General features: G+C 44.2%; 3 protein-coding genes and 1 long non-coding RNA gene across 13 annotated transcripts; 2 read left to right on the top strand and 2 right to left on the bottom strand.

Annotated features, from left to right (window-relative positions):
* Nucleotides 1–3353: 3353 nt before the first annotated feature.
* LOC123161444 (ribonuclease 3-like protein 2) lies at nt 3354–13510 on the top strand. Of its 10 annotated transcripts, XR_006480707.1 has the most exons (11): nt 3354–3618; nt 3697–4131; nt 4522–4689; nt 4988–5361; nt 7904–8065; nt 8238–9735; nt 9894–9974; nt 10597–10682; nt 11305–11899; nt 11991–12055; nt 13019–13510. XR_006480707.1 is itself a non-coding variant. In XM_044579273.1 (6 exons), the coding sequence occupies exons 2-6, from the start codon at nt 3727–3729 to the stop codon at nt 13026–13028; spliced, it is 1119 nt and encodes a 372-aa protein (XP_044435208.1). In that variant the 5' UTR covers nt 3354–3618; nt 3697–3726; the 3' UTR covers nt 13029–13510. The 10 variants fall into 10 exon arrangements, 2 of the variants coding, with proteins under 2 accessions (XP_044435208.1, XP_044435209.1); XR_006480706.1 differs by having other exon boundaries at nt 11305–12055; XR_006480705.1 differs by having other exon boundaries at nt 11305–12275.
* Nucleotides 13511–14794: 1284 nt separating this feature from the next.
* Nucleotides 14795–18070, top strand: LOC123158563 (uncharacterized methyltransferase At2g41040, chloroplastic). Its single transcript, XM_044576490.1, has 8 exons — nt 14795–15278; nt 15630–15637; nt 15949–16047; nt 16143–16365; nt 16574–16767; nt 17069–17180; nt 17520–17636; nt 17736–18070. The coding sequence occupies exons 1-8, from the start codon at nt 14973–14975 to the stop codon at nt 17871–17873; spliced, it is 1197 nt and encodes a 398-aa protein (XP_044432425.1). The 5' UTR covers nt 14795–14972; the 3' UTR covers nt 17874–18070.
* Nucleotides 18071–18730: 660 nt separating this feature from the next.
* LOC123161445 (uncharacterized) lies at nt 18731–19975 on the bottom strand. Its single transcript, XM_044579275.1, has 4 exons — nt 19753–19975; nt 19397–19668; nt 19203–19235; nt 18731–19099 (listed from the first exon to the last, which is right to left on the bottom strand). The coding sequence occupies exons 1-4, from the start codon at nt 19940–19942 to the stop codon at nt 19010–19012; spliced, it is 585 nt and encodes a 194-aa protein (XP_044435210.1). The 5' UTR covers nt 19943–19975; the 3' UTR covers nt 18731–19009.
* Nucleotides 19976–19982: 7 nt separating this feature from the next.
* Nucleotides 19983–22139, bottom strand: LOC123161443 (uncharacterized). The gene is made up of 4 exons (XR_006480700.1): nt 21888–22139; nt 20679–20790; nt 20218–20314; nt 19983–20114 (listed from the first exon to the last, which is right to left on the bottom strand). It is a non-coding gene; the product is annotated as an uncharacterized lncRNA (long non-coding RNA).
* Between the last annotated feature and the right edge of the window lie 205 nt (nt 22140–22344).

The raw sequence follows: 22344 nt of genomic DNA, 5'->3' as shown, positions 1-22344 counted from the left end.
TTGCTTTCTTCATGACTTATACATGTTCCTATGACTATGAGATTATGCAACTCCCATTTACCGGAGGAACACTTTGTGTGCTACCAAACGTCACAACGTAACTGGGTGATTATAAAGGTGCTCTACAGGTGTCTCCGAAGGTACTTGTTGAGTTGGCGTATTTCGAGATTAGGATTTGTCACTCCGATTGTCGAAGAGGTATCTCTAGGCCCTCTCGGTAATGCACATCACTATAAGCCTTGCAAGCAATGTGACTAATGAGTTAGTTGCGGGATGATGCATTACATAACGAGTAAAGATACTTGCCAGTAACGAGATTGAACTAGGTATTGAGATACCGACGATCGAATCTCGGGCAAGTAACATACCGATGACAAAGGGAATAACGTATGTTGTTATGCGGTTTGACCGATAAAGATCTTCGTAGAATATGTAGGAGCCAATATGAGCATCCAGGTTCCGCTATTGGTTATTGACTGGAAGTGAGTCTCGGTCATGTCTACATAGTTCTCGAACCCGTAGGGTCCGCACGCTTAATGTTCTGTGACGATTTATATTATGAGTTTATGTGTATTGATGTACCGAAGGTAGTTCGGAGTCCCGGATGAGATCGGGGACATGACAAGGAGTCTCGAAATGGTCGAGACGTAAAGATTGATATATTGGACGACTATATTCGGACATCGAAAAGGTTCCGAGTGATTCGGGTATTTTTCAGAGTACCGGTGGAGTTACAAGAATACGGGAGTACATATGGGCCTTAGTGGGCTTAGGGGAACAAGAGGAGAAGCCACGAGGGCTGGCCGCGCACCCCCCATAGGCCTAGTCCGAATTGGACTGGGGGAGGGGCTGCGCCCCCTCTTTCCTTCTCCTCCCCCTCTCCTTCCTTCCCCCTCCTAGTGGGACTGGGAAAAGGGGAGTCCTACTCCCACTAGGTGGAGGACTCCTCCTCCTGGCGCGCCCTACAGGGCCGGCCGGCCTCCCTCCTTTCTCCTTTATATATGGGGGCAGGAGGGCACCCTAAGACACAACAATTGATCTCTTGATCTCTTAGCCATGTGCGGTGCCCCCTTCCACCATATTCCACCTCGATCATATCATAGCGGTGCTTAGGCGAAGCCCTGCGTCGGTAGCAATATCATCACCGTCACCACGCCGTCATGCTGACGAAGCTCTCCCTCAAAGCTCGGCTGGATCGGAGTTCGAGGGACGTCATCGAGCTGAACGTGTGCTGAACTCGGAGGTGCCGTACGTTCGGTACTTGGATCGGTCGGATCATGAAGACGTACGACTACATCAACCGCGTTGTGCTAACGCTTCCGCTTTCGGTCTACAAGGGTACGTGGACAACACTCTCCCCTCTCGTTGCTATGCATCACCATGATCTTGTGTGTGCGTAATTTTTTTTTTGAAATTAATATGTTTACCAACATTTTTCTCTATATGAATTGCCATATTTGGAATGGAGGGAATTATATTTGTTTCTAATTGTACATGATTGGTTTCTAAAAACTGAAATGAAGAAACCACTTTAATGGCGTACATATGAATAGTCACAGTGTGACTCCTTATGAAAATAAAATTATTACCAAGTCTAATTTATGGGAACCAGTTTAAATTAACTTTCCAACAAGCATGCAACGAAACCGTAATTAAACTGCTACACTAGAAATGAAATACTCCAATCTCAGTACACATGACGTGAGATTTTCCCAAGAAGAATTATAAATCAATGAAAAACGAATTGTTAGGAGCATCCAGTCCGCCACAAGAGTTTCCAAAGGCGTTCTAAAGTTGTCCGTTATTGAGTAGAGCAAGAAGTCCAACCGAGGGAAGTAACAACTTAACTAGGATAGATGTTACAAAACAATGATAAAAGGAACAGTTTATAACGTGCATGATCATTGTGCCCCAATGTGAAATATATTAATACATTAATTTTCTAAAATTGTAAGACATACTTAACTCCATTACTATGTGTACCGATAGAAATGGGTCCACGGATAACCATGTCATATCTCCATAATAAATGTGCTAGCCCGTGCAAACGCACGGGTCGACAACTAGTTAACTATAATGAACCATAATATTTAGAGGGGTTAAAGGCGAAGAGACAAATGTAAATCATTTTGGCTGCCGATGGTATTGAAGAAGCGGAATGCCAATAATGTGCCCTCCTGCATGCCCCTTGTGACAATCTCCCGCCCATCCTTCACCGCCTTCAGAAAGACTTCTAGACCATTATCATGGTAGTATGAATCATGTATTTTAACCTTAGTTGCCTCCACTCCGATCATGTAGTTGTAAGGTAATAATCAATATATTACTTCAGAAACCACTGAAAAGATAAAACTTTCAGATACTCATGTCTAATAAAGTAACTTGTTGTGGGCAGGGGATAAGGCAACAAATTACTTACCATCCTAAAGTTCACCATTATCTTGGACAAAGTGTAAATAAAGAGCTTAATTCTCATCACCCGTCTCTTTCGCCTAACAATTTTTCTTAGTTTTCTCACTTGACGCTTGTTCATGAATATGTCATTGCCCCATACGCAAAAGGGATTAAAGTGTGGATCAGTGCCGCTCATATATGTACCTACAAACAACATGTAAATGTTAGAAGCTAAAATGCGATTTCACAAATGATGTAAAATACAAATACCGCTGTTCTTAAGTATAAGTATTTTTAGAGATTTCAATATGAACTATATACAGATGTATAGCTCCGTATGTAGTCTATGTTGGAATTTCTAGAAATACTTATATTTAGGAACATATGGTGTATAAGACATGGGATGCATCTAACCTCGACGACAAACAACAACATCGCCTATCGTAGCCCTGTGTAAGTATGTGAAAATGCAATGCTAACTACAACATGGTTAACATTCACCAAAAAAAGCAAATGATAATAAAATGGCAACATCTATACTGACATCTTCATTGCGAAAGAGTAACACGTTAGTAAAGGGACGGATTAAAAAAATGGAAAGAATTGTTTACTACAACAGATAACCTATTATAGCCATTGAAACTGATACTAATAGAAATGAAACTGATACTGATTGAAACAACTGGTATAAGTAAGATTCAACTGATCAGTTTATACTTGGTAAGTCTCGAGGGGTAGTTGCTGGGACACTTCATATGGATAAGAGCCCACCCGCAATGGAGGCGAGTTGTTCCTCGGGGTCGAAGCATGGATCAGTGCCGCTGACAATTCGATATTGTATAAACTGCCATGTAAAACTTTTTCTAGAAAAATTGCCATGTGAAAAAAAAGGAGAGACTAGAATGCAATACCAAAAGTGAAAAAAAAAACCAGGCGAACAGCCCAGACCCGCTCGCAGCCCTCGATCCCCTTTCCTCCCCCCTCGCTAGGTTTCCTCCAGGCCGCCGCCGGTCCCTTGTGCGCAGCTCCTCGGCGCGGCTCCCTCCGGCGACATGGCGCGCGGGTAGGGTCCCTCCTCCTCCGCTGCTCCTCCCGCTGGCGTGACCCGCCCCCGCCCCGGTCTCCAGCAGCAGCAACAGGCCCGGCCGGCACTGTACTCCGGCGGACGCTACCAAACTCCGGCCGGCCCTCACTGCGGACGGATCCATCAGCTCGTCTAGCAAGGTGAGCTCGTATGTTTTTTTTTTCTTTTGGCGGCGCCTCCTCTCCAAAATTTCATCTCCCCCGTCCCGATCTAGCCAGGCGGTCACGCGCAGCGGCACACCGGGGACGATGAAGCCCGGCTCCCGCAAGCGCCGCGCCTCGTCGCCTGCGCCGTCGGCTCCCGTCACGCTGCCGCCGCCGGGCTTCGTGGCGGACAGGGAGGAGGCGGCGGCCCGCGTGGAGCGGCTCCTCCAGTACCAGTTCAACAAGCGCTCCCTGCTCGAGGAGGCGCTCACCCACCAGTCCTTCGCCGGCGGCGGCGCCGCCTCGTACCAGAGGCTCGAGTTCGTCGGGGACGCGGCGCTCGGCCTCGCCTTCTCCAACTTCCTCTACCTCACCAACCCCACCGTCGGCCCCGGCGCGCTCTCCACGCTCCGGGCCGCCAACATCTCCACCGAGAAGCTGGCCCGCGTCGCCGTGCGCCACGACCTCTACCCGCTGCTCCGACGCAACTGCCCTCGTCTCGATCTCTTGGTATGTGCCGCTTAAGCGTCCTCGGATCCTCCTCACTGAGTTAGAAGCCATAGATTTGGGGGCTCTGTTTTTATATATATATATGTTGTATTAAATCATCCACTTTTTACTGTCCGCTCGAGCGGTTCGATGAGCTTAATTTGAGGGCGAAGCATAGAGCCAGCTCTCGCCACGTCTTAGTTTTGATTTAGTGGTGCAAAAATAAGTTTAGTACTATATTTAGCAAATGCTGAAACTGGAATTGGTAAGTACTCCCGCCGCTCCATTCGGATTCATAAGGCATAATACATTTCAATTGTTAAGTGATTGATGTTATCTCTTTGAGATGTGGATATTAAATTAACTGTTTTTCGCTACCATTGTTATGTTACTCGGTATACCTTTATGCAGGTAGGACAGTTTATCCAGTCAGTGAAACAAGAGTTACAGGATGACCTTGGCACTACGCCCTATGGTGGCACTGTATTTAAGGCTCCCAAGGTGCTTGCTGATATTGTTGAGGCCATTGCCGCTGCTGTCTATGTGGATTGCAACTTTAATCTTGAGAAGCTCTGGAAGGTTTGTAATCCATCTTTCATGTTATTTTCCATTCATTAATATGTTGATCTGAGGTTTCTGGAAAATAACTCAGTTATTAATTCTAGTCATAATACGCTGAAAAAAGCCTTTGTAATTTTCTATGAAGAATCGTATGTTTTCATTTTGGTATGACCAATCCAAGATAGCTTTACCAATAATATTTGTGAAAGTTAAAAAAAATGGACCTCTGCTCTCTAAAACGACATATTTGTTTACGGAGAGAGTAGTTCACTAGAATAATGGGTGGTGAATAATGATATCACTGTTTATTATGTAGGTAACAAGGTTCCTCTTTGAGCCCATTGTCACGGCAGAAACAATAGATGAGCAACCCGTGTCTACGTTGCATGAGCTGTGCCAGAAACATGGGAAAGATATAAAATTCAAGACTTGGCAGAAGGGTGGAACAACGGTTGTAAATGTATTTGTTGGCGGGGCACTTGTTGGGATGGGCTCCTCAGAGCAGATGGTAATTGCTAAGCTCAATGCCACACGGGATGCATTAAGCAAGCTTCTTGGTGGAGGCAATCAACAAGTGTTGACAATTGGAGTTGGCCATGGATCAGAGGTTGAGGTTGGAGAGCTTAGGGAATGCAAGCAGAAGCTTATTGAGCAGTGCAGCAGGAAGCATTGGCCAAAACCCATCTTTAAGTAAGATTCCTGACTACTCTGTCAGTTTTTAGTTTTATATATCCTGTTCACTAGTTGAACTTTTCCTGCAATGCTCCTCAGATGAGGCATCTCTTTCCCACACCTACACTACAATTGTTTGTTGATCATATATTTGTTCTGGGCATCTTTAGAACTGTTTCACCGCTGCACATTTTATTTTGTTTCTTTATTGTAATTTCACCTTTGTTCCCATTTATCTTAGGGTAGTAACCTTTGGTCATTTCTGTTAAACAACCTTACTAGGTAAATAGTACTTTGACCTCGGTAGGTCTGGAGCAGACTTGTCGAGACCATCACTCAAATGCAGTATGGAAACCACTAGTTTGGTTTGATTGCCAAACCCTACTGCATGAACACGTGGGAAAGAGATACCTGATCTGAGTGATGGTCTGGACAAGTATGTTCCAGACCTGTCACTAGGTCTGGAACATACTTGTCCAGACCATCACTCAGATGCAGTCATATCTTTTCTATTACCAAAAAAAGGAAATTTCTGAATAAGATATGTTTAAAAAGTATAAAAGTGGAAACCAAAAGTAACTATTTAGATTAAACTTGTTTTGTTTCTCTTAAGTCCTGATTTGCTGGGAATTCAAGCTTCAGATTGCAAAGAGTAATGCCATACTCCATAAACTAAAAAAACTATATGCTAATGCTGTTGGGGAAGCTTTCATGTTGATTTAATACTCAAACTAGAATGATTTCTTTATTTTGTCTGAATCATGGTTGTACTATATATACCGTCCTTGGGAACTCATAAAATCAGTTCAGCATTCTTTGTACATTTTAGCATCTTAGTTAGTGCTAAGACATTTCTGAAATGAAAAAAGTGTACACTTTTCAACCTTAAACTATGGGTTGAGCATGTCTTTTCAACCTAGAACTCCAAAACCGTCTAAAACACTACCTTGAATTATAAAAAATGTGCACTTTGTTAGTTTCCGCCATCTTCGTGTTTCACAAAGTTATTTTGACTAAATCGGCAGCTACTTGACATGATTATTTGTATGTATGCATTGAGCCACAGTCAGCTACTATCTTAACCAATCAGAAAAATAGAAAATTGATGGGCATGTATCCTTGCTTTATCCCATTCTTTTTCCTGCCCGCTGTTACTCTGGGCATTGTCCCACTCTCTCCATCGCTTTTGTGTTCCATCCTAGTAGCCCATGCCCACATTTCTCCTCTCTTACTTCCTGTAACATTCATCTCCTATCTCGCTCCCATATCTGTTTTTGCGCGCCTAGCCTACTTCATGCTGTCCCCACCCACACACAGAAATCACCCACTCACACATCTTCCTTTCCATGCACCTGTCACCATCCTTCCTCACCTTCAGTCTTGACCTTACCGTGTTCGTGTAGAGAAATATATTGAACAAATCAAGAAAACCCTAACTTCCATACATGTTGGCAGCCTGATCCTTCATGGTTCTTGCTCAATAGTAGTATTATTATCCCTCTTTTTTCAGAAAATGGGCAGTAAACGATGACGTGAAAAAACTCTTTGTGAGGACCTCGCATCACCCTCTTGGGTGGGTTGTGGGTTAGGTTTTCCCATCGCCACTGCTACTCTCTTCATGTCCTCCCCGCACCGCCGTCACCGGCCATAGGCCAGCTCACGACGGCGGCGGGGCGCTCCTCCCTCCCTCTACCCTTGCTCTTCCTCTCTGTACCTCCGCGCATGGCGTTGTCAGTTACGCGGCTCCGAGAACTGTGGGGTTCCACTCGGGCATGGTAGTGTGCAACTCCCGTGGTGTTGCGCGCACGGGCGACACGTTCTTGGCCTCGGCCTCGGCCTGTTGTTGCGTTGGGACGTGAGATGCCCGCCGAGGCATGGAGGTGATGTGCATCGCTGGATCTGTCCAAGAAGGCCAGTCCATGGTCTCGTTTCTTGGCCTCTGCAGTGGAGCTATTGTCCCCCATCGTCGGCGCGTGGGGGTGATGCGGTCATGGCCTCCGACCTTAGTCCGTCGGTGCTTTGGGCTGGGAGGTGCTTGCCCACGCATATAGTTGCCGCCCTCTGCTAGATCTGACCAGGAGGGTCGGTCTGCAGCCTCGTCCTATGGTCCATAGGGTGCATCTGGCACGCCGGTTTCTTGCATGTTCACTAAGATCTGGGCTGAGTTGCAGCCGCTGTCACACCAGTGGTCATCATCCATGTACTGCTTCTATCCAAACATATTTTGTCTTCTGATTCATATCATGGTTTGATGATCTTTATGTCCCTGGAGAGAAGGTATGGATATTGGTTCAGTCAATCTTTCATCGTGATATTCAATTCATCAGAAACCACTAGGTGCAACGTGGAAGTAAAAGTATAGCTTTGGATTGTAATGCCATTATGTTTGGGTGGTGGATTGAGAATTATTTTAATTTAACTGATGGTTTTAAGTTGAGATGACCAGCAAAGTTTAGTGACACATTGGGGATTTGAATGCTTACCACTTGTTGCATTATCTAACTTGACATTTTGCCTAGATCAGCCCTACACAGTTGCTTCATAGTTTTCTTTTTTTCAGGTTAGAGAAGGAAGAAGGCCCGGCACATGATAGGACATTTGTTTACTCCGTTCAGGTAGAAACCCAAGGTGGTATTTGGGTAACTTTAAGTGATAAGATGTCAAGGGTAAAGGATGCGGAGAACTCTGGCGCGCAGAAGATGTTGGAACATCTATTGAAATTGTGAGATCCCTATATTGTCCTTTGGAGAGAACATATTTCTATTTCTATCCCTTTGTCAACCTTAGGCTGAGGTTGTGTCTAGCAAAAATAATAACAATACAAAAATGTATTACATCCCTTGACAAAAATGATGATTCAAACTTTTATATGAATGTTCCTTTGCCGGAGTTAGGGATCCATGCACTTGAATTCTGACGCATCCTGGTGGTGACTACTAGGAGTAGGAAGGAGATCCTAGAAGCCTACATCGTGGTGGTGACTCTTAGCATGTAGGTGGGAGATGAGCTCAAGAGAATAGAAGGAAACGGTGGTGAAGGGAGAACCAAAGAGGTGAATGAGGATGAAAAAGATGCACCGGATTTTCTGCTGTGGGTTCATCCTGTCCATGCCGATGAAATCATATAGTTTAAAAAGCGCTGTTATGAGATTTTTGTCGCAAAAAAGAGCATTGGGACAGAAGTTAGCCTTCCTATTTATCGGTGTAGCACTCCGATGGTCAGATGCAGTTTTATACTCGTCAGTTTTTTTTAGCCAAACAGATACTTTAAAGCCATGTATATCGGTGTAGAATCCAGTGTTAAGACTGAAAATTTGTTTATAAGCTTGAAATAGCATGTCCATCTCGATAGTAATGACATGGGCTTCTTTTACATAAATATCACGTAGAAAGTTGTAAGGATGAGAAATAAATTTCCACGTAAATAAAATAAAATCAGAAAGTAACTATGAATAAATTAGTTAAATTAACAAACTATACATATACTATGATTAGGAGATGGTATAATATTTGCCCACAACCATAGGATTGATGGTTATGAAATTTAAATATATTTTTTGGTGAGCTTAGATCAAACGAACCTCATCCTAACTCATGTTTTCTTATATTGGTATAGATTTGCTTAGTCCGTTCAAGAAATTCTCTGGTTTGTGGTTGTTGAACTGTGCTTTTTCAACAGTTGCTTTTATAAACACTCTAGGAAAACCTTAGAAGATGCAATTTTCTTCTGTTAAACAAGCAGCGAAATTGGCAACCCGAGTTATCACAACCCGCTCAGGTCATTTTCGATTCAGTGATTCACACAATAACAAACAAAATATAGGCCTTCGTTCGCGGTCAATGAACTATGTCGTGACGAGCTATGTTTATGATATACGGAAATTTAGCCACATTTTAGGACAGTAAAACTGAGCAGCTTTCCAACCATCTAACGCCCTGCGCGTTTCTGGACATCCATTTTCGTGACTTGGGCAACCTTGAATGTTGTCTGTTGTCTACTCTGGCTTTCACCATACATTCTGATTCCTGGGCCAAAAAGTCCTAGAGGGCTGCTTTTCCGGAGGAAAATTTGAAGCCCTATGGTAAACTAGGCTGAGAGAGAGAGGGAGAAAGGAGGGAGGGGGGGAGAGGAGGAGAAGGAGAGGGAGAGGGAGAGAGATGGGGGTGGGGAGCGAGCTGACGCGGACGGTCTCTGCTAGAGAGAGGAGGTGATGTATCAATCGGTCCCACGGTTTAGGGCAAGGAGAGCCTGCGCGGGAGATGTAGGCCGACACCATGGCTGTTTGGCTGAGCACAACTGCCCCGCTGGGATTTGAAGAAGCCATCATCCTTCAGTTTCTCTGCAGGCATTCATGGCAGGTGATGTGCCCATCCTTCCGTTGACTCGTTACAGGTACGTGTATTTATGCCCCTACCACTCTTCACTAATTCTTTCCACTCCGGCAACACAACATCCATTAGCATGGTGCTCGGCTAGGTTCATGTACAATTCCTTCTTACACCAAACAATTACATTATCCTGATATCCTCTCAATCCGAAATTTTGTGCAGGTGATGTTCATACTGGTTGTGGTCAATTTATTTCGGCAGATCTTGGAGGTCAACTGATAATTTCCGATGGCCTCTGGACAGGTAATTACTTCAAGTGTACTGCCAGACCTTATCCTTCCTTGTTTTACCATTCATGTTTTTACGGTGCACAATTGCTTAGATTATATATTTTGTTGACCCCTGGATGGGAGATGAGTCTTTGTGCTTGTCATTATTTAGTATAATTTCCAGTTATAATGTAATTGTCTGTGCCTGGTATTGTCGAAGCAGATTTCTTGGACTTCTCATTAGAAGTACATAATTAGAATTGAAAGTCTTGGATTCAGTCATAGTCAAGTATGTTTGGTCAACTTGAATGATTCTTGGCATAAGCTATGCTTAGTACTGCTCAAGTGGGTGTTTACTGTTTCTTTATGTATTTAGTTTTATTTTACAGAATGGCCACATGAGATTCTCCCAGAAATCTATATTGTTGTGAATTGGTCATGTGGTATCTATATACACAAGTTGTGCATACAAGGTGTTGTTTTTGTACTACGAAGGAGAAAGTTGATCACCTATTTATTTTATGGCGGCAACCTAATATGGTGGTCAATTTTGGAAATAAGAAACACTGCTTATTTTGAAAAGGAATCTTTTATCTTCCTAATCAGTTTTCGCGTTCCCTACTTTGCTACAGATTTGTTTTTGTTCCCAATTGCAGAATAGTGGAGAGGGAGCAGGCTTTGGAAGCTTGTGTATTTGTTGGGATTAAGGTTTTGATCATCCAAGAGGTTGAGAAGCTGCTACGTACGTGCTAATTAGCTTGTGTTGTGTGCTGATTAACCTGATGCCTTTCAGATTTTAAGCTTTTGCTGTGCCCCAAGCTTATCTTTGAGCTTTCTCCTTTTGCATGACTTTAGAATGTTGCTGGAGACTACTCCTATTGATAAATTAATGGGAATACAGATTTATCTGACCTCCCAAAAATGTCCTGAAATTGTACCATGTTGTGTAACTTTAATTTTGGAGTGAATGATTGCTATATCGATACACATACATAATTTTTACTTATGACTTCCCTGTATACAAGTACAATTATGTAAACTGCTTCAGTATCCCCATAAATATTGTTATTTTCTGCCCATAATATTGTTTTCTCACCATTTTATTTTATTGATGGTATGATCCCTAGCATTTATATGGCGATCCACAATGGATTTTCTTAAGTTATATTCTAATATGTAATCTCAAGTTATTTTTTACTCCCTCCGTTCCAAAATCGAGTCATCTATTTTGGAAAGTTAGTACAAAGTCAAGTCATCTATTTTGGAACGGAGGGAGTATAACTGAGCTCGTTTAACTTTTTTTCTGATTTGATGTCTTCTCCTTGCTTTCTTCTCTCTTCATGATCGGGTCTATTTGGACAAAGCCTGCTCGCTGATGTAAGCAAAGAAGTCTATAAGAATGTAATTCATGTATATATTTGCACTAGTAACCTCTTGAACTATGGAATATAAGAATACATGTCTCACGAAATTTTGCAGAATAGTGATTTTTCACTGAGATGGTAAAACAGGTATGTTGTGACACCATGCACAACATACCAGTTTTACCATCTCACATGCAAAAAAAGCTCCTCCCCTCGAGCCGCTCCTGTGAGCGATTTCGGGGGCAAACCCTAGTGGTCCCGGCTCAACCCTCCCCTCCCGGCCTCCTTTCCCCGCCACAAGGCGCTGCCGGGCAAAGCCCGGCCGGCATACGTTGCGGCGGGGCGCTCTCCCCTCTCGGCACTTACGGTGCAGGACGTGGGTCGAACGGCGCGCGGGGGCGTCAGGCTGCTGTGTGGGGCTCGATGGCGTGGTGGTGGGCGTGCGGAGCGGCCGTTCCTCTGCCTGGCGACGGGTGGCGGCATTCCGGGGCTTCGTCGACGCGCGGTGGCGCGGGGGTCCCCACGGCCAGATCTGGCGCCGGCGGCCTGTCGGCTGGCCGGGGCTGCGGACAGCAAGGTCAACACGGGGAAAAGGGTTAGTTTTGGTTAATGTTTTGGAGGTGGTTTGTGTTTTGCTGGACTTCAAGAAAAGGGACAATTTTGTTAATTCTCATGGCCGCGGGCAGGTGAAGACGGTGGTTCTTCCGGGCTATCCGGCTTGTCGTCGACGGTGGGCATGGTGGCAATCTTGGTGAGTGGAGTCGAGTGGTGGCGATGGCCCCCCTGCTTCCTCGTGCATGTTCAGGCCGCAAGACGGCTGATGAACAGGACTGTTCCAAATCGACCATTGGGGAGCTCTGCTGCGGCCAACCGTGAACTTGCTCTGCTGTAATCTCTCTAGGACAGTAGAAGGCACACAGTTTGTTGATTGTGGCTGCCAAGACCCCCTTAATTAGTTATCCTTGGGTGACGTAAGTTTGAAGTTTTCTCTTTGGAGACTAAAAACTACTCCCTCCGTCCCATAATGTGTGTCAAAAAACGTCTTACATTATGGGACGGAGGGAGTAAGATTGAAGTTTGTTCAGCTCATTTATTTATGTTTACTTGCATCTGCCTGAATATTATTACAGCTTGTGTTTCAAGTTACGGCGCTAAACAGATAAAAGTGAGTGTTTGCCGTTAGTTACATGTGTCAAATTCAGCTAGGAACAATATTGCCAGTGGGACACAAATGCTGTTCTGCTTCTGCCTGTAATACTATATGCTGTAGCTCCCTGTAAATGTGATGTTTGCAGTTAGTTACACATGTCAAATTCAGTTCAGAACAACATTGCCAGTGGGATAAATGGGCCTTTGCAGTTAGTAGTTGCATACTTCAAATTCAGTTGAGAAACAATATTACCGGTGGTACACCAATGCTGTTCTGCTTCTGCCTGTTCAATACTATGCCCCCTATGATCTGTTCCAAATTCAGTTAAGAAACAATATTGTCGGTGGCACAAATGATGTTCTACTTCTGCATGTGTTTTTCAGTCAAGAAACAATATTGTCGGTGGTACACCAATGCTGTTCTACTTCTGCATGTATAGTTCTTCCTGTGTATACTATGCCCCATTTTTTTTCCATTTTGCTCATATGTGAACTATTGAATCTGCAAAATCTGAGATGAAAGTCCTTCTGTATCGGCTGATTAATTCTTGTCTTGCTTGCACAGAGTCAATTGATGGAGCCATAGCCAGTCAGATGAACATCCTCGTCCTCACAACTCCGGGCGGTTGCTATTTTGGCAGCGTGGACTCCGTGCAGATGCGATCGTCTTGCCTGCAAGAGGAGAGGACATGTTTTCATCTACAGTGGACTCACAGCCCAGTGCGCGTATGACTCATTACTATGTTGTTCTTCCTGTGTGTATGTAACATCGATCGTGTGGTTGGCTACTGGAATTCAATCAACAGCTGTGGTCAGCGTTAGCGAGATCAGGGTGCCAGCATGGCTACTTACAGTTTAAGAAGCTTTGTTCGCAATGACAGTGAGAGGTTTCCATTTTCTTCTTTTTGTTTCCCTGGCCGTTTCTACTTTTCTTGTGTTCTCCCCTCCTGCCAGCGTGACTCACGAAAATGAGACGAGGCTTGGTATTCGCTGGTTTACTGTCTGTTTGTAGTTTGGTTGTTGTTGTTCAGTTCAGTTTAAGAAGTTTTTGTCGCAACCACAGTGAGAGGAGTTTCTATTTTCTTTATTTTTATTTTTTTTCGTGGCTGTTTCTGTTTTTCTTTTGGTAGTTTGGTTGTTGTAGTTCAGTTGTGGGGCAGCCAACAGGTTGTGCCGCAGCCAAACCCTGGCCTAGATGTTGCCCAGGATCATACATTCGGCTTGTTTGTTTAATCAATTTCAGAAATGGATTTGAGAGCGATGCTCTAAAAAAAGAAATGACAATTAGAGGGTTGTGACAGGGGTCGCTAGTGCCTGGTTAGCCGGCCTTATCTTTGTTTTGTAGTCCCTCTGTTCTTAAATATTCCCTCTGTCCATGAATAAGTGTATATCTAGCTTTTGTTCTAAGTCAGTTTTGAAACTTTGACCAACTTTATAAGAAAAAGTAGCAGCATTTATGGCACTAAATTAGTATCACTAGATCGTTTTGAAATGTAGTTTGATAATGTACCAATTTAATGTCATATATGCTATCCGTCCCATAATGTAGGATGTTTTAGTGTAGTGTCAAAAAACATCTTAGAGAGAGTACTACCTTTTTCTATAAATGTATCACTAGATTTGATCTCCATCCATCTTTCTCAGTTCCGCAGCACGGTTGAAAGGATGGAAGAGCAGAGGGAGCAGTGCATACTGGAAAGGAATTCTGGATTTTCCAATTTGGCGACTAGGGAACCCTTTTTAATATTATTATCTTTATATTTTGCTGAGGTGTACTTGTACTACTCCCGTGAACTCTGAAGCAAATCGCTGCCCTAAAAAAATATAAAAGAAAAATAAACTTTGAAGCAAGCCACTTGTTACGACGGCGCTAAATGCAGTCGGGCGTCGATAAAGAAGCATTCTTTTTAACAGAGGCTCAACATCTAGCTTGTCAACAAAAGATACATCAAACAATTACTCTGGCAGCATATGATAGCGCTCAAGTGTCTACCTCCCGTGGTGACCCAAAGCTTGTCCTCATCCTTTATGAGTTTTATTTTGAGTGTAGAATAGTGGCATTGATTTCTTTCGAAAGACTCCAGCGTTCCTCCTGTTTCAGATGACCCATGAGACAAGCATGGTGAGGATTGATATGACATGGCCTTACGGTGAGCTGTGTTAGGCACCGATATGTTGGTCCACCACTTCTTGACAGAACACTCATTGCACATCGATCCATCGGCAAGGTCACTAAACCGACCACAACAGATGTATGAGTGGTGACGCCATGAGCTACAATGGCGCACCGAGGATGCTGAAACTGACGACTACGATATTGGGACTGTCGAGCGGAGTTGCGGCCGTCGGGCCGAGATGCTGGAACCGACAAGTCATGGTGATGGGACTAGCGGCGCCGGATGTTGCGACCAACGACATTTGGGCACTGCCAAAATTCCTAGAGCCGATATCGATGTGTGCTACAACCGTGGTCGGCGGTTGTTGCGACCGGCCACGGCACCATCCCGGTGGCAAAACAGATGACACCCTCATCGTATCGGCGATCATCTAGGGGTGCCGATGATGTTGGGCCCAGCCACATCGGATGCTATGACTACCAGGGCGGAGATGCTGTGGTGGGTTGCAATGGTGACGACCTCTCGCTTGATCGCTGGAAGCGGCGATGGCGGAGGTACGAGCGGGGCCTGAACAGCATCTCCGCCATGACCTCCTCCCCGTCGCTCCATCCCCCGCGCGTCCCCTACCGCCTTGGCCGCAGCCCAGGCCTGCCGCTGCCGGCTCGCCGGGTGGCCGTCGCCGCCGCGGCGGCTATCGCCCTCGACCCGGTACGTACCTACCTACGCCACTAGCTGATTCTCATCTCAGGAGAAGCAAGATAACGAGTTGTGTGTGTCTGCGCGCTGAAAAGAGGGGGAACGGTTGTCGCACACCAGATGTTTGGTGTTATGTCTAGGCGGGGTTTGGCAGGAACCAAGCTTTGTATTTGCTCCAAGAGTAATCAATTGAGTCGAGATAGGCGTAGGTTTAGCAGAGCTTTTCAGTTTGGGAAGGTGAGGTGTGTCATGGCGTGCACTGCCGGTATTTGGCAACGAGAGAGAAAGATATCTGGATTAGTGACTGAGCTAAATGGTTATATATCTGCTGATATCTGGCTTTCTCTTGCTTTACATGTATAGGATGCCTGGTCTCTGCAATCTAGCTTCTACTCTTTAATACGTACTCCCTCCGTTCGGAATTACTTGTCGCAGAAATGGATGTATCTAGACGTATTTTAGTTCTAGACACATCCATTTCCGAGACAAGTAATTCCGAATGGAGGGAGTACTAGGGAGCTAATCTTGCTAACAGCGGTCGTGTATGGTTCCGAAATAAGCAGCCTGTTTAATACAGTAGCATAGTTTACAGTCGCGTTAAGGGTAAGCCAAGGTCAATGTTTTGCATAGAAGGTGTTTGATGTTATGCCAAGCTAGGATTTTAATCATACCATGCGAACAGTTTCAAAACCGAGCTGAATGACGCTTCGAAAACCGAGGTGTTCGCGTGCCCTGTTTGCTATGAGCCGCTGATAAGGAAAGGGCCGCCAGGCATGAACCTGTACGTCTAAAAGTCCACGAATTGTCTTCATCTCGCATGCATATCTGGTTGCTGAATTAGGATTTATGTTGTTTTGGCTTCTACGTGTGTCCCAGGCCAGCGATTTATAGGTCCGGATTCAAGTGTTCGAAGTGCAACAAGTCATTCACCAGCAAAGATGTCTTCTTGGATCTCACTGTCACCTCAGGAATGAAAGAATACAGTGAACTCAAGCCCGCTAGAACCGAACTGTTCAGGAGCCCGCTCGTCTCCTTTCTTTACGAGAGGGGGTGGCGTCAGAACTTCAATCGGAGTGGCTTCCCTGGCCGCGACGAAGAGGTACATTTCTAGGACGCCTCACTCTTCTATTGCATAGCCTTAAGTTGTTGCTGCTCACTAAGTTCTTACATACCATACATCCGTCGCAGGTAAGATTTGGTGCTTCACGTTTTCGTGTTGCAACAAAAAAATGATCACCACTCTTTCATGTCTACGTAATATTCATGATTTTATGCATATAATTTTGATGTACTGTTGGCTTTATCAGTTCCAAATGGCTCAAGACTATTTCCAATCAGTCGCTGGTGGTATACTCATTGATGTCAGCTGCGGCAGTGGCTTGTTTTCAAGGAAGTTTGCAAGCTCTGGGGCATACTCATCTGTGATTGCTTTGGACTTTTCTGAGAATATGCTCCGCCAATGCTATGACTACATCAAACAAGAAGAAACCCCTATGAACACGTGAGCTTTCCTTCGTGCTTATTTTGAGCGTTTCCTGTGAGGCTTGAAAATATGTCTTGCAACATCCAACTCCAACAAACCGTCAAGTAGACAACTTGGGCAATCACAAATTTTTGTGTGGAAACTAGTGCTTTATTTTAGTTTAATAACATAAAAGACTACGATCTACGTGTTCAGCACGTAATTGAACGATATGTGATAATCTGCTCCCTTACTTCAATCTGTTACTACCTCAGAATGTTCCTTTTGTTCTAAGTACAGTATAGCAATTACTTACTGTTTTCTTCTTTTGGTCCTGCAGGAACCTTGCACTTGTAAGGGCTGATATTTCGAGGCTGCCTTTTCCTTCAAGTTCAATTGATGCCATTCATGCTGGAGCCGCTATCCACTGTTGGCCATCCCCTTCAAATGCGGTATAGTCCCTGTCTTCTTTGCACTTTTTTGGTTCAATATTGTACTATTAAAACTGGTGTCTTCGGAATTACTATTTTATTCGCCAGAGTCCACTGAACAATTAGCCAATCCAGAAAGCTTAAACCACTTTGGGCATTACATGAGAAATAATGTTCTCTATTTCTGTTAATTATTGATTGCTGAATGCGTCTATAAACTCAACCACAACAGTTTAGTGCTTAGTTAGTTTGCTTTCAACAGCTTTGTGCAGGAACAGGGCATCTGACCTGTGTACCTATCTTTTTGTCATATGAACTTATTTATCACCATGATACTTCCCACTGCTGTTTGAAAACCAGATAGCTGAAATCAGCCGTGTGCTGAAGCCCGGTGGTGTATTTGTAGCGACAACTTTCTTATCCACCCCCACGAACAGCGGCCTGTTCTCTATCGATGCACTAAAGCCACTGAGACAGGTAAAAGAAGTCGTCAATCGTCTAGCGCTGAGTTAGACGATCTTTTCTGTGTGGCAGAGGTTACCTAGCCTGATGCACCTTCGCTGCTATGTGCTGCAGATTGTTGGGCCAGTGAACAGCAGCTACAACTTCTTCACCGAAGGAGAGCTGGAAGACCTGTGCAGATCCTGTGGCCTGGTCAACTACAGCAGCAAGGTGCAGAGGTCATTCATCATGTTCTCCGGGCAAAAGCCATAGCTGAGTACCATATCCAGACTTTCTCTGTATAGCCAGCCACAGTGTATATATAGCTGTGCTTTTCTTTTTACGGGTATATGTATAGCTGTTATGGTTAAATCAGGTGGTGAGAATGTAACTTAAACCACATTAGGCAATTGAACCAAAATGCATGGTCTCTGACTCTGATGAACAATAGTAGCATTTCTTCAGGTTCAGGCATCGAGCAAAAGTTTTACACCTGAACAATTGTGTTGTTTCTGCACTATAAATAAACTTTAAGGTAACTGCTGAACTATAAACCTTTTATAGTATCCATTTCTAATTAAGCTCGGTAACGACCTGAATGCCTATTGAAATCTTCAAGGGTACAGACTGAATTCCTTTCTAGAGAAGATCAAGAGGGACGTATCCTGGCTCCAATTTTTACAGAATGGATGAAACTCAAGAGACTATCTCTGCAAACAATCGGACCGGCTGAGCGAGTGACTGGATATCGTCATCAACCTGCTGGCTGGCCTCAAGGTACAAGCAGCCATTCCGGCACCTCACGATCGCTCAAGGCACTAGCAGAGTGGTGAAGAAACCTGCTGCTTTGAGGCAGCAACACCAAGCTTCTTCAGGTCGAGGCGTGTCACAGGTGCCCGGTTTGAGCTATCAACTACTCCCTCCGTCCGAGAAAACTTGTCCCAATCTTGTCATTCAAATGGATGTATCTAGCACTAACTTAGTGCTAGATACATTCATTTGAGGGACATGTTTTTTCGGACGGAGGGAGTACATTATTCCACGAGCAGAGTGAGACTGCTTGAAGCAGTGTGTGTAAATGGTGCATATCCATTCTCCATTCATATCATAAAACCAAAAGCTTCCAGCAAAATGTACCATGGTGTTAAATGAAAGGTCAAGCTAATTACATCACTATAGCAAAACCGGCACGCCAACAGGTCGGAGGAGCGAGCGCTATTCCCATTCACAGGGCAGCTAGGCAGGAGATAGAAGCTGCTCCACCCAGATGGTTCAATCTACTCTCTACTCTCGACACACTTAACAGCCTATGCTTCACAGTTCTGAAAAATAACAGAACTCTTGTTGCGGGGTCACTGCAACACCGAAAGTATTGTACGGTGTTTCGCGTAGCATTCACGAGTGCAACTTCATTTTCGAGGGTAATCAGCTGCTAGCCTCTTGATCTTTTCGATGCAATTCTTATCTAGACGAGGCGTGACCCTTCTTTTCACATTTCCCTGGAATTCAAGAAGTACAAGAGATGAAAAATCAGTGGTGCTCCATGATGACTTTGATAAAAAAGTTATGATATAAAATCTTATTTTTAGATATGGGCCCGACCGTGAAGGCTTTCACTAGGTTTCTCCACTTATCCTGAAATATTAAACAAAACATAAAAATTAGCATCTTTTACAATAAAATATATATAGATAAATAAAAGATGAACAGAGAAAGTGTGAAATACAAAAAACCACTGAGCAGAGAGAGCATGTAATGCTTGTGCTTTAGTGCAATTAATCACCAATTGACTATACCTTAAGATGCACAGCTGTTCGAATTGATATTTGAAACCTTTCATTCTTCAACTTAGTCCATGGTCCAACCCCATATACAGATACGCCATCCACTAGTTCTTTCACCTCTTCAGATGTCCAATGGTCATTGTTTCTTCTGCTCCCATGTTTTTGGCCTTCACTTGCAGAACACAAGTCCCGGGAGCATGGTTCAATGTTTATCGACCATGTTCCTCTCTCGCGTGCACTTCTCACACGACTTCCATGCCTCCAACCACTTTTTGGTATGTAATCTGAAGCACATAGCATATGTGTTTAACTACTTGAGACGATAACAAATGGTACATTGCAACAAATGTAGCCTTCATAATTCATACCTAGTAGATCGCAGGTCCCCTCCTCCGATGGTGTGGCGGTGGCCGCAAGCCTTCTGCTTCTCCGGTGACAAGGCGATGGGTACATGGCCCCTCCTCCCTCTCTCATCTCCTCGTCTTCTCCTCCTCCGCCATTGAGAGTCGTGGTGGCAGGGGCCTCCTCTTTCTCAGCCATAGGTGTTTGTATTGTCATGCCATGATCACTAGTTGGTGAATAAAATTTGCATTCATTCTGCAATGATGAAACAGTTTTTCAATGCCATTTGCCACGTTCATTTGTTTTGCAAGTTTGTACATTTGGATGTGCGAAAATCTTGCCTCATGAGTTAAATTCGCCTCCTTTATATAAGTAGGAATGAATGCACCTGCAAGGAATCATACAATATTTGGTTTCAAAGTTGATCCATGGATAAATTGCTTGCTTGTGTAACAAAGTTTGGAATATACCACAACAATTAAACATCATACCTTTCAGCCATCTGTCCAAATCATGGGGTCCTTCCAAGAGTGCTTGAAAGTCCATGGTGCCGTAATCCACATATGTTGAGTGAACTTTAATCTCCGCCTGTCATCAAGAACAATGAAATATATGTTGTTATTGTGTCGGGATTTCGACGATCCTGCTGCGAACTCTATATCCAAGTCAGGTTTGATAAGATCTAAAGAGTGGGGACTGTATATGAACTATGCTTGTCGACATATATTACATCCAGTTAAAATGAAGCTTGAATAAACCATGGAGTATGCTTCAATACTTTTTAGTGACCATTTTGGTTGTGCTTATACTCTTCTTTCAGATAACTTACAATTTTATAGTTTAAACATATAGGCTGGCTCCACTTTTATATTGAAATATTGAAATGAAACCAAGCATCCAACTAGTCATCGTCTCTAACATAGATATGTGAACTGATCAACAAAGTGAATACCTGTTGGCTTGGAAGAGGATCGGCCAAGATGGGCGCCCAAATGTCAACTTGTTCCATTGCGTGTCAGTGGGCAGCTAGCTAGTACCACACTTTACTTGTCCAATATAGGAAACTGAAATAATGGCTGGAGTTAATGTGTTTATTTAATACTACATACTGTAAATGGATTGATTAAAAAAGATACTTGTTCCATCAAATAATATATATTGTACATGCATGCATGATAAATCCAGATATATATACTTCATGTGTATATTTAATTTTCTATACTTACTTTTTTTGTATCGCTGACCAAAGTAATAATAGATGCATGTGCATGAACTGCACAGTCAATCATCTCACCTAGCAGGATGGTACACTGCAATGCAAACTATTCTACTTTTTTTTTGACAGCATGCAAACTATTCTAATGAATTCTCCACCACCAACATGACATGATGCATGCATGCATGCACTGGCTGAGCTTCTTGGAGGCCAAAGGGGGTTGCGACCTCTCCTTCCAAAAATGCAAATAATATTTTTACTAGAAATACTAGCGGCCACCATAGGTACCTCGACACCTTCACCAGCTATGTCTTTCTGGCCGACGCGTGGTTACAGGGAGGGTGGCCGGTCCACTAAATATGACTAAGACAAACGTAGAGCATTCCATGCATGAATGGACCTTGCAGGTTCTACCTCTGCAAAATTCGTTCTCCACAGAGCATCAGTCTTCAAATTCGTCTATTGCTAGCCCTCCTAGAATCAACATGAACTCATTTTGTCATTCACTAGCTCTGTTACCATCCATGGCTGCTAGAAGTGATGAAGAGAGAGAGCGAGGTTGTGCTACGGATCCTACGGTATGTTCGATTGTCGTGTAACTTTAGTTTTTTTCCTCTCATTCGGGTGTATTATATTTCCTTGGAGCATTAGATATTAGTCGCACATATTTTCATGCATATTTTGTTTTTAGATTTAAAAAAATTGCCCCTCATAGTTGCTCGTCACACTCCGCCACTGCACAGATTAATGTATGCGTGCAACAAATTAACTGCCCAAGCTAATTAAGCGACACTACGTAAAAGTCAGTCCAGCTAGCTAGCAATCAGATCAACTACTAGTACAACAAGGTAAATGAAGAAGTTCCTCTCATAGTAGGAGTACTAGGTAGCTAGTACTACGTACAGCACTAATTAACACTTGACAGAGGCCGGATGAATAACGTACCTGTGTGATGTGTGCAACCGCGCGCGCGCGCAGGGCCCCCGGCCCCGGTGCACCGCCGTGCCGGCGGCTGTCTCCCCGTTACGGATCAATGTCGGACTATTATGTCACCGTCCAAGATCGTAGTTGCAGATGACCGGAGCAGAGCCGGCCGGCGGCGTCTGCTTGGAGACACACTCGCGGCGACGGACCTCGATCGTTCCTCGACTTCTGCTCTCCGTGTGGTAGCTACGGGGTGAGAGAGTGGCCGGGCGGTGTCCTTTAAATTTATATGCATTGCCAAGCTAGCCCACGAAGCTCGATCGAGCTACTACGTTCCACAGAAAATAAACCTTCTTTTTATTACCTCCATGGATGAATGCCATGATGCGATGTGAGCTTGGGGTCGCAACTTCCACGAAGCTTCCTCCTCCCCAAACATGAACCGGCATGGCACAATCCCCTCTTCATTTCTAGCACT

Source organism: Triticum aestivum, chromosome 7B (assembly GCF_018294505.1).
Source record: "Triticum aestivum cultivar Chinese Spring chromosome 7B, IWGSC CS RefSeq v2.1, whole genome shotgun sequence".
NCBI lineage: Eukaryota > Viridiplantae > Streptophyta > Magnoliopsida > Poales > Poaceae > Triticum > Triticum aestivum.
The sequence above is the reverse complement of the archived record's forward strand: the minus strand, read 5'-3'. Positions and strand labels throughout refer to the sequence as shown.

What these genes read in the sequence shown, in the direction of transcription:
- LOC123161445 (XM_044579275.1), bottom strand. Translation starts at nt 19,942, where the DNA reads ATGACAATACAAACACCTATGGCTGAGAAAGAGGAGGCCCCTGCCACC. An exon ending in GAACAGCTGTGCATCTTAAG is followed by an intron (nt 19,236 to 19,396) that starts GTATAGTCAATT and finishes TTAATATTTCAG; the next exon opens with GATAAGTGGAGAAACCTAGT. An exon ending in ACCTAGTGAAAGCCTTCACG is followed by an intron (nt 19,100 to 19,202) that starts GTCGGGCCCATA and finishes CTTGAATTCCAG; the next exon opens with GGAAATGTGAAAAGAAGGGT.
- LOC123158563 (XM_044576490.1), top strand. Translation starts at nt 14,973, where the DNA reads ATGACACCCTCATCGTATCGGCGATCATCTAGGGGTGCCGATGATGTT. An exon ending in TCCCTGGCCGCGACGAAGAG is followed by an intron (nt 16,366 to 16,573) that starts GTACATTTCTAG and finishes TGGCTTTATCAG; the next exon opens with TTCCAAATGGCTCAAGACTA. An exon ending in CACTAAAGCCACTGAGACAG is followed by an intron (nt 17,637 to 17,735) that starts GTAAAAGAAGTC and finishes TATGTGCTGCAG; the next exon opens with ATTGTTGGGCCAGTGAACAG.
- LOC123161444 (XM_044579273.1), top strand. Translation starts at nt 3,727, where the DNA reads ATGAAGCCCGGCTCCCGCAAGCGCCGCGCCTCGTCGCCTGCGCCGTCG. An exon ending in ATCTTGAGAAGCTCTGGAAG is followed by an intron (nt 4,690 to 4,987) that starts GTTTGTAATCCA and finishes TTTATTATGTAG; the next exon opens with GTAACAAGGTTCCTCTTTGA. An exon ending in TGGCCAAAACCCATCTTTAA is followed by an intron (nt 5,362 to 7,903) that starts GTAAGATTCCTG and finishes TCTTTTTTTCAG; the next exon opens with GTTAGAGAAGGAAGAAGGCC.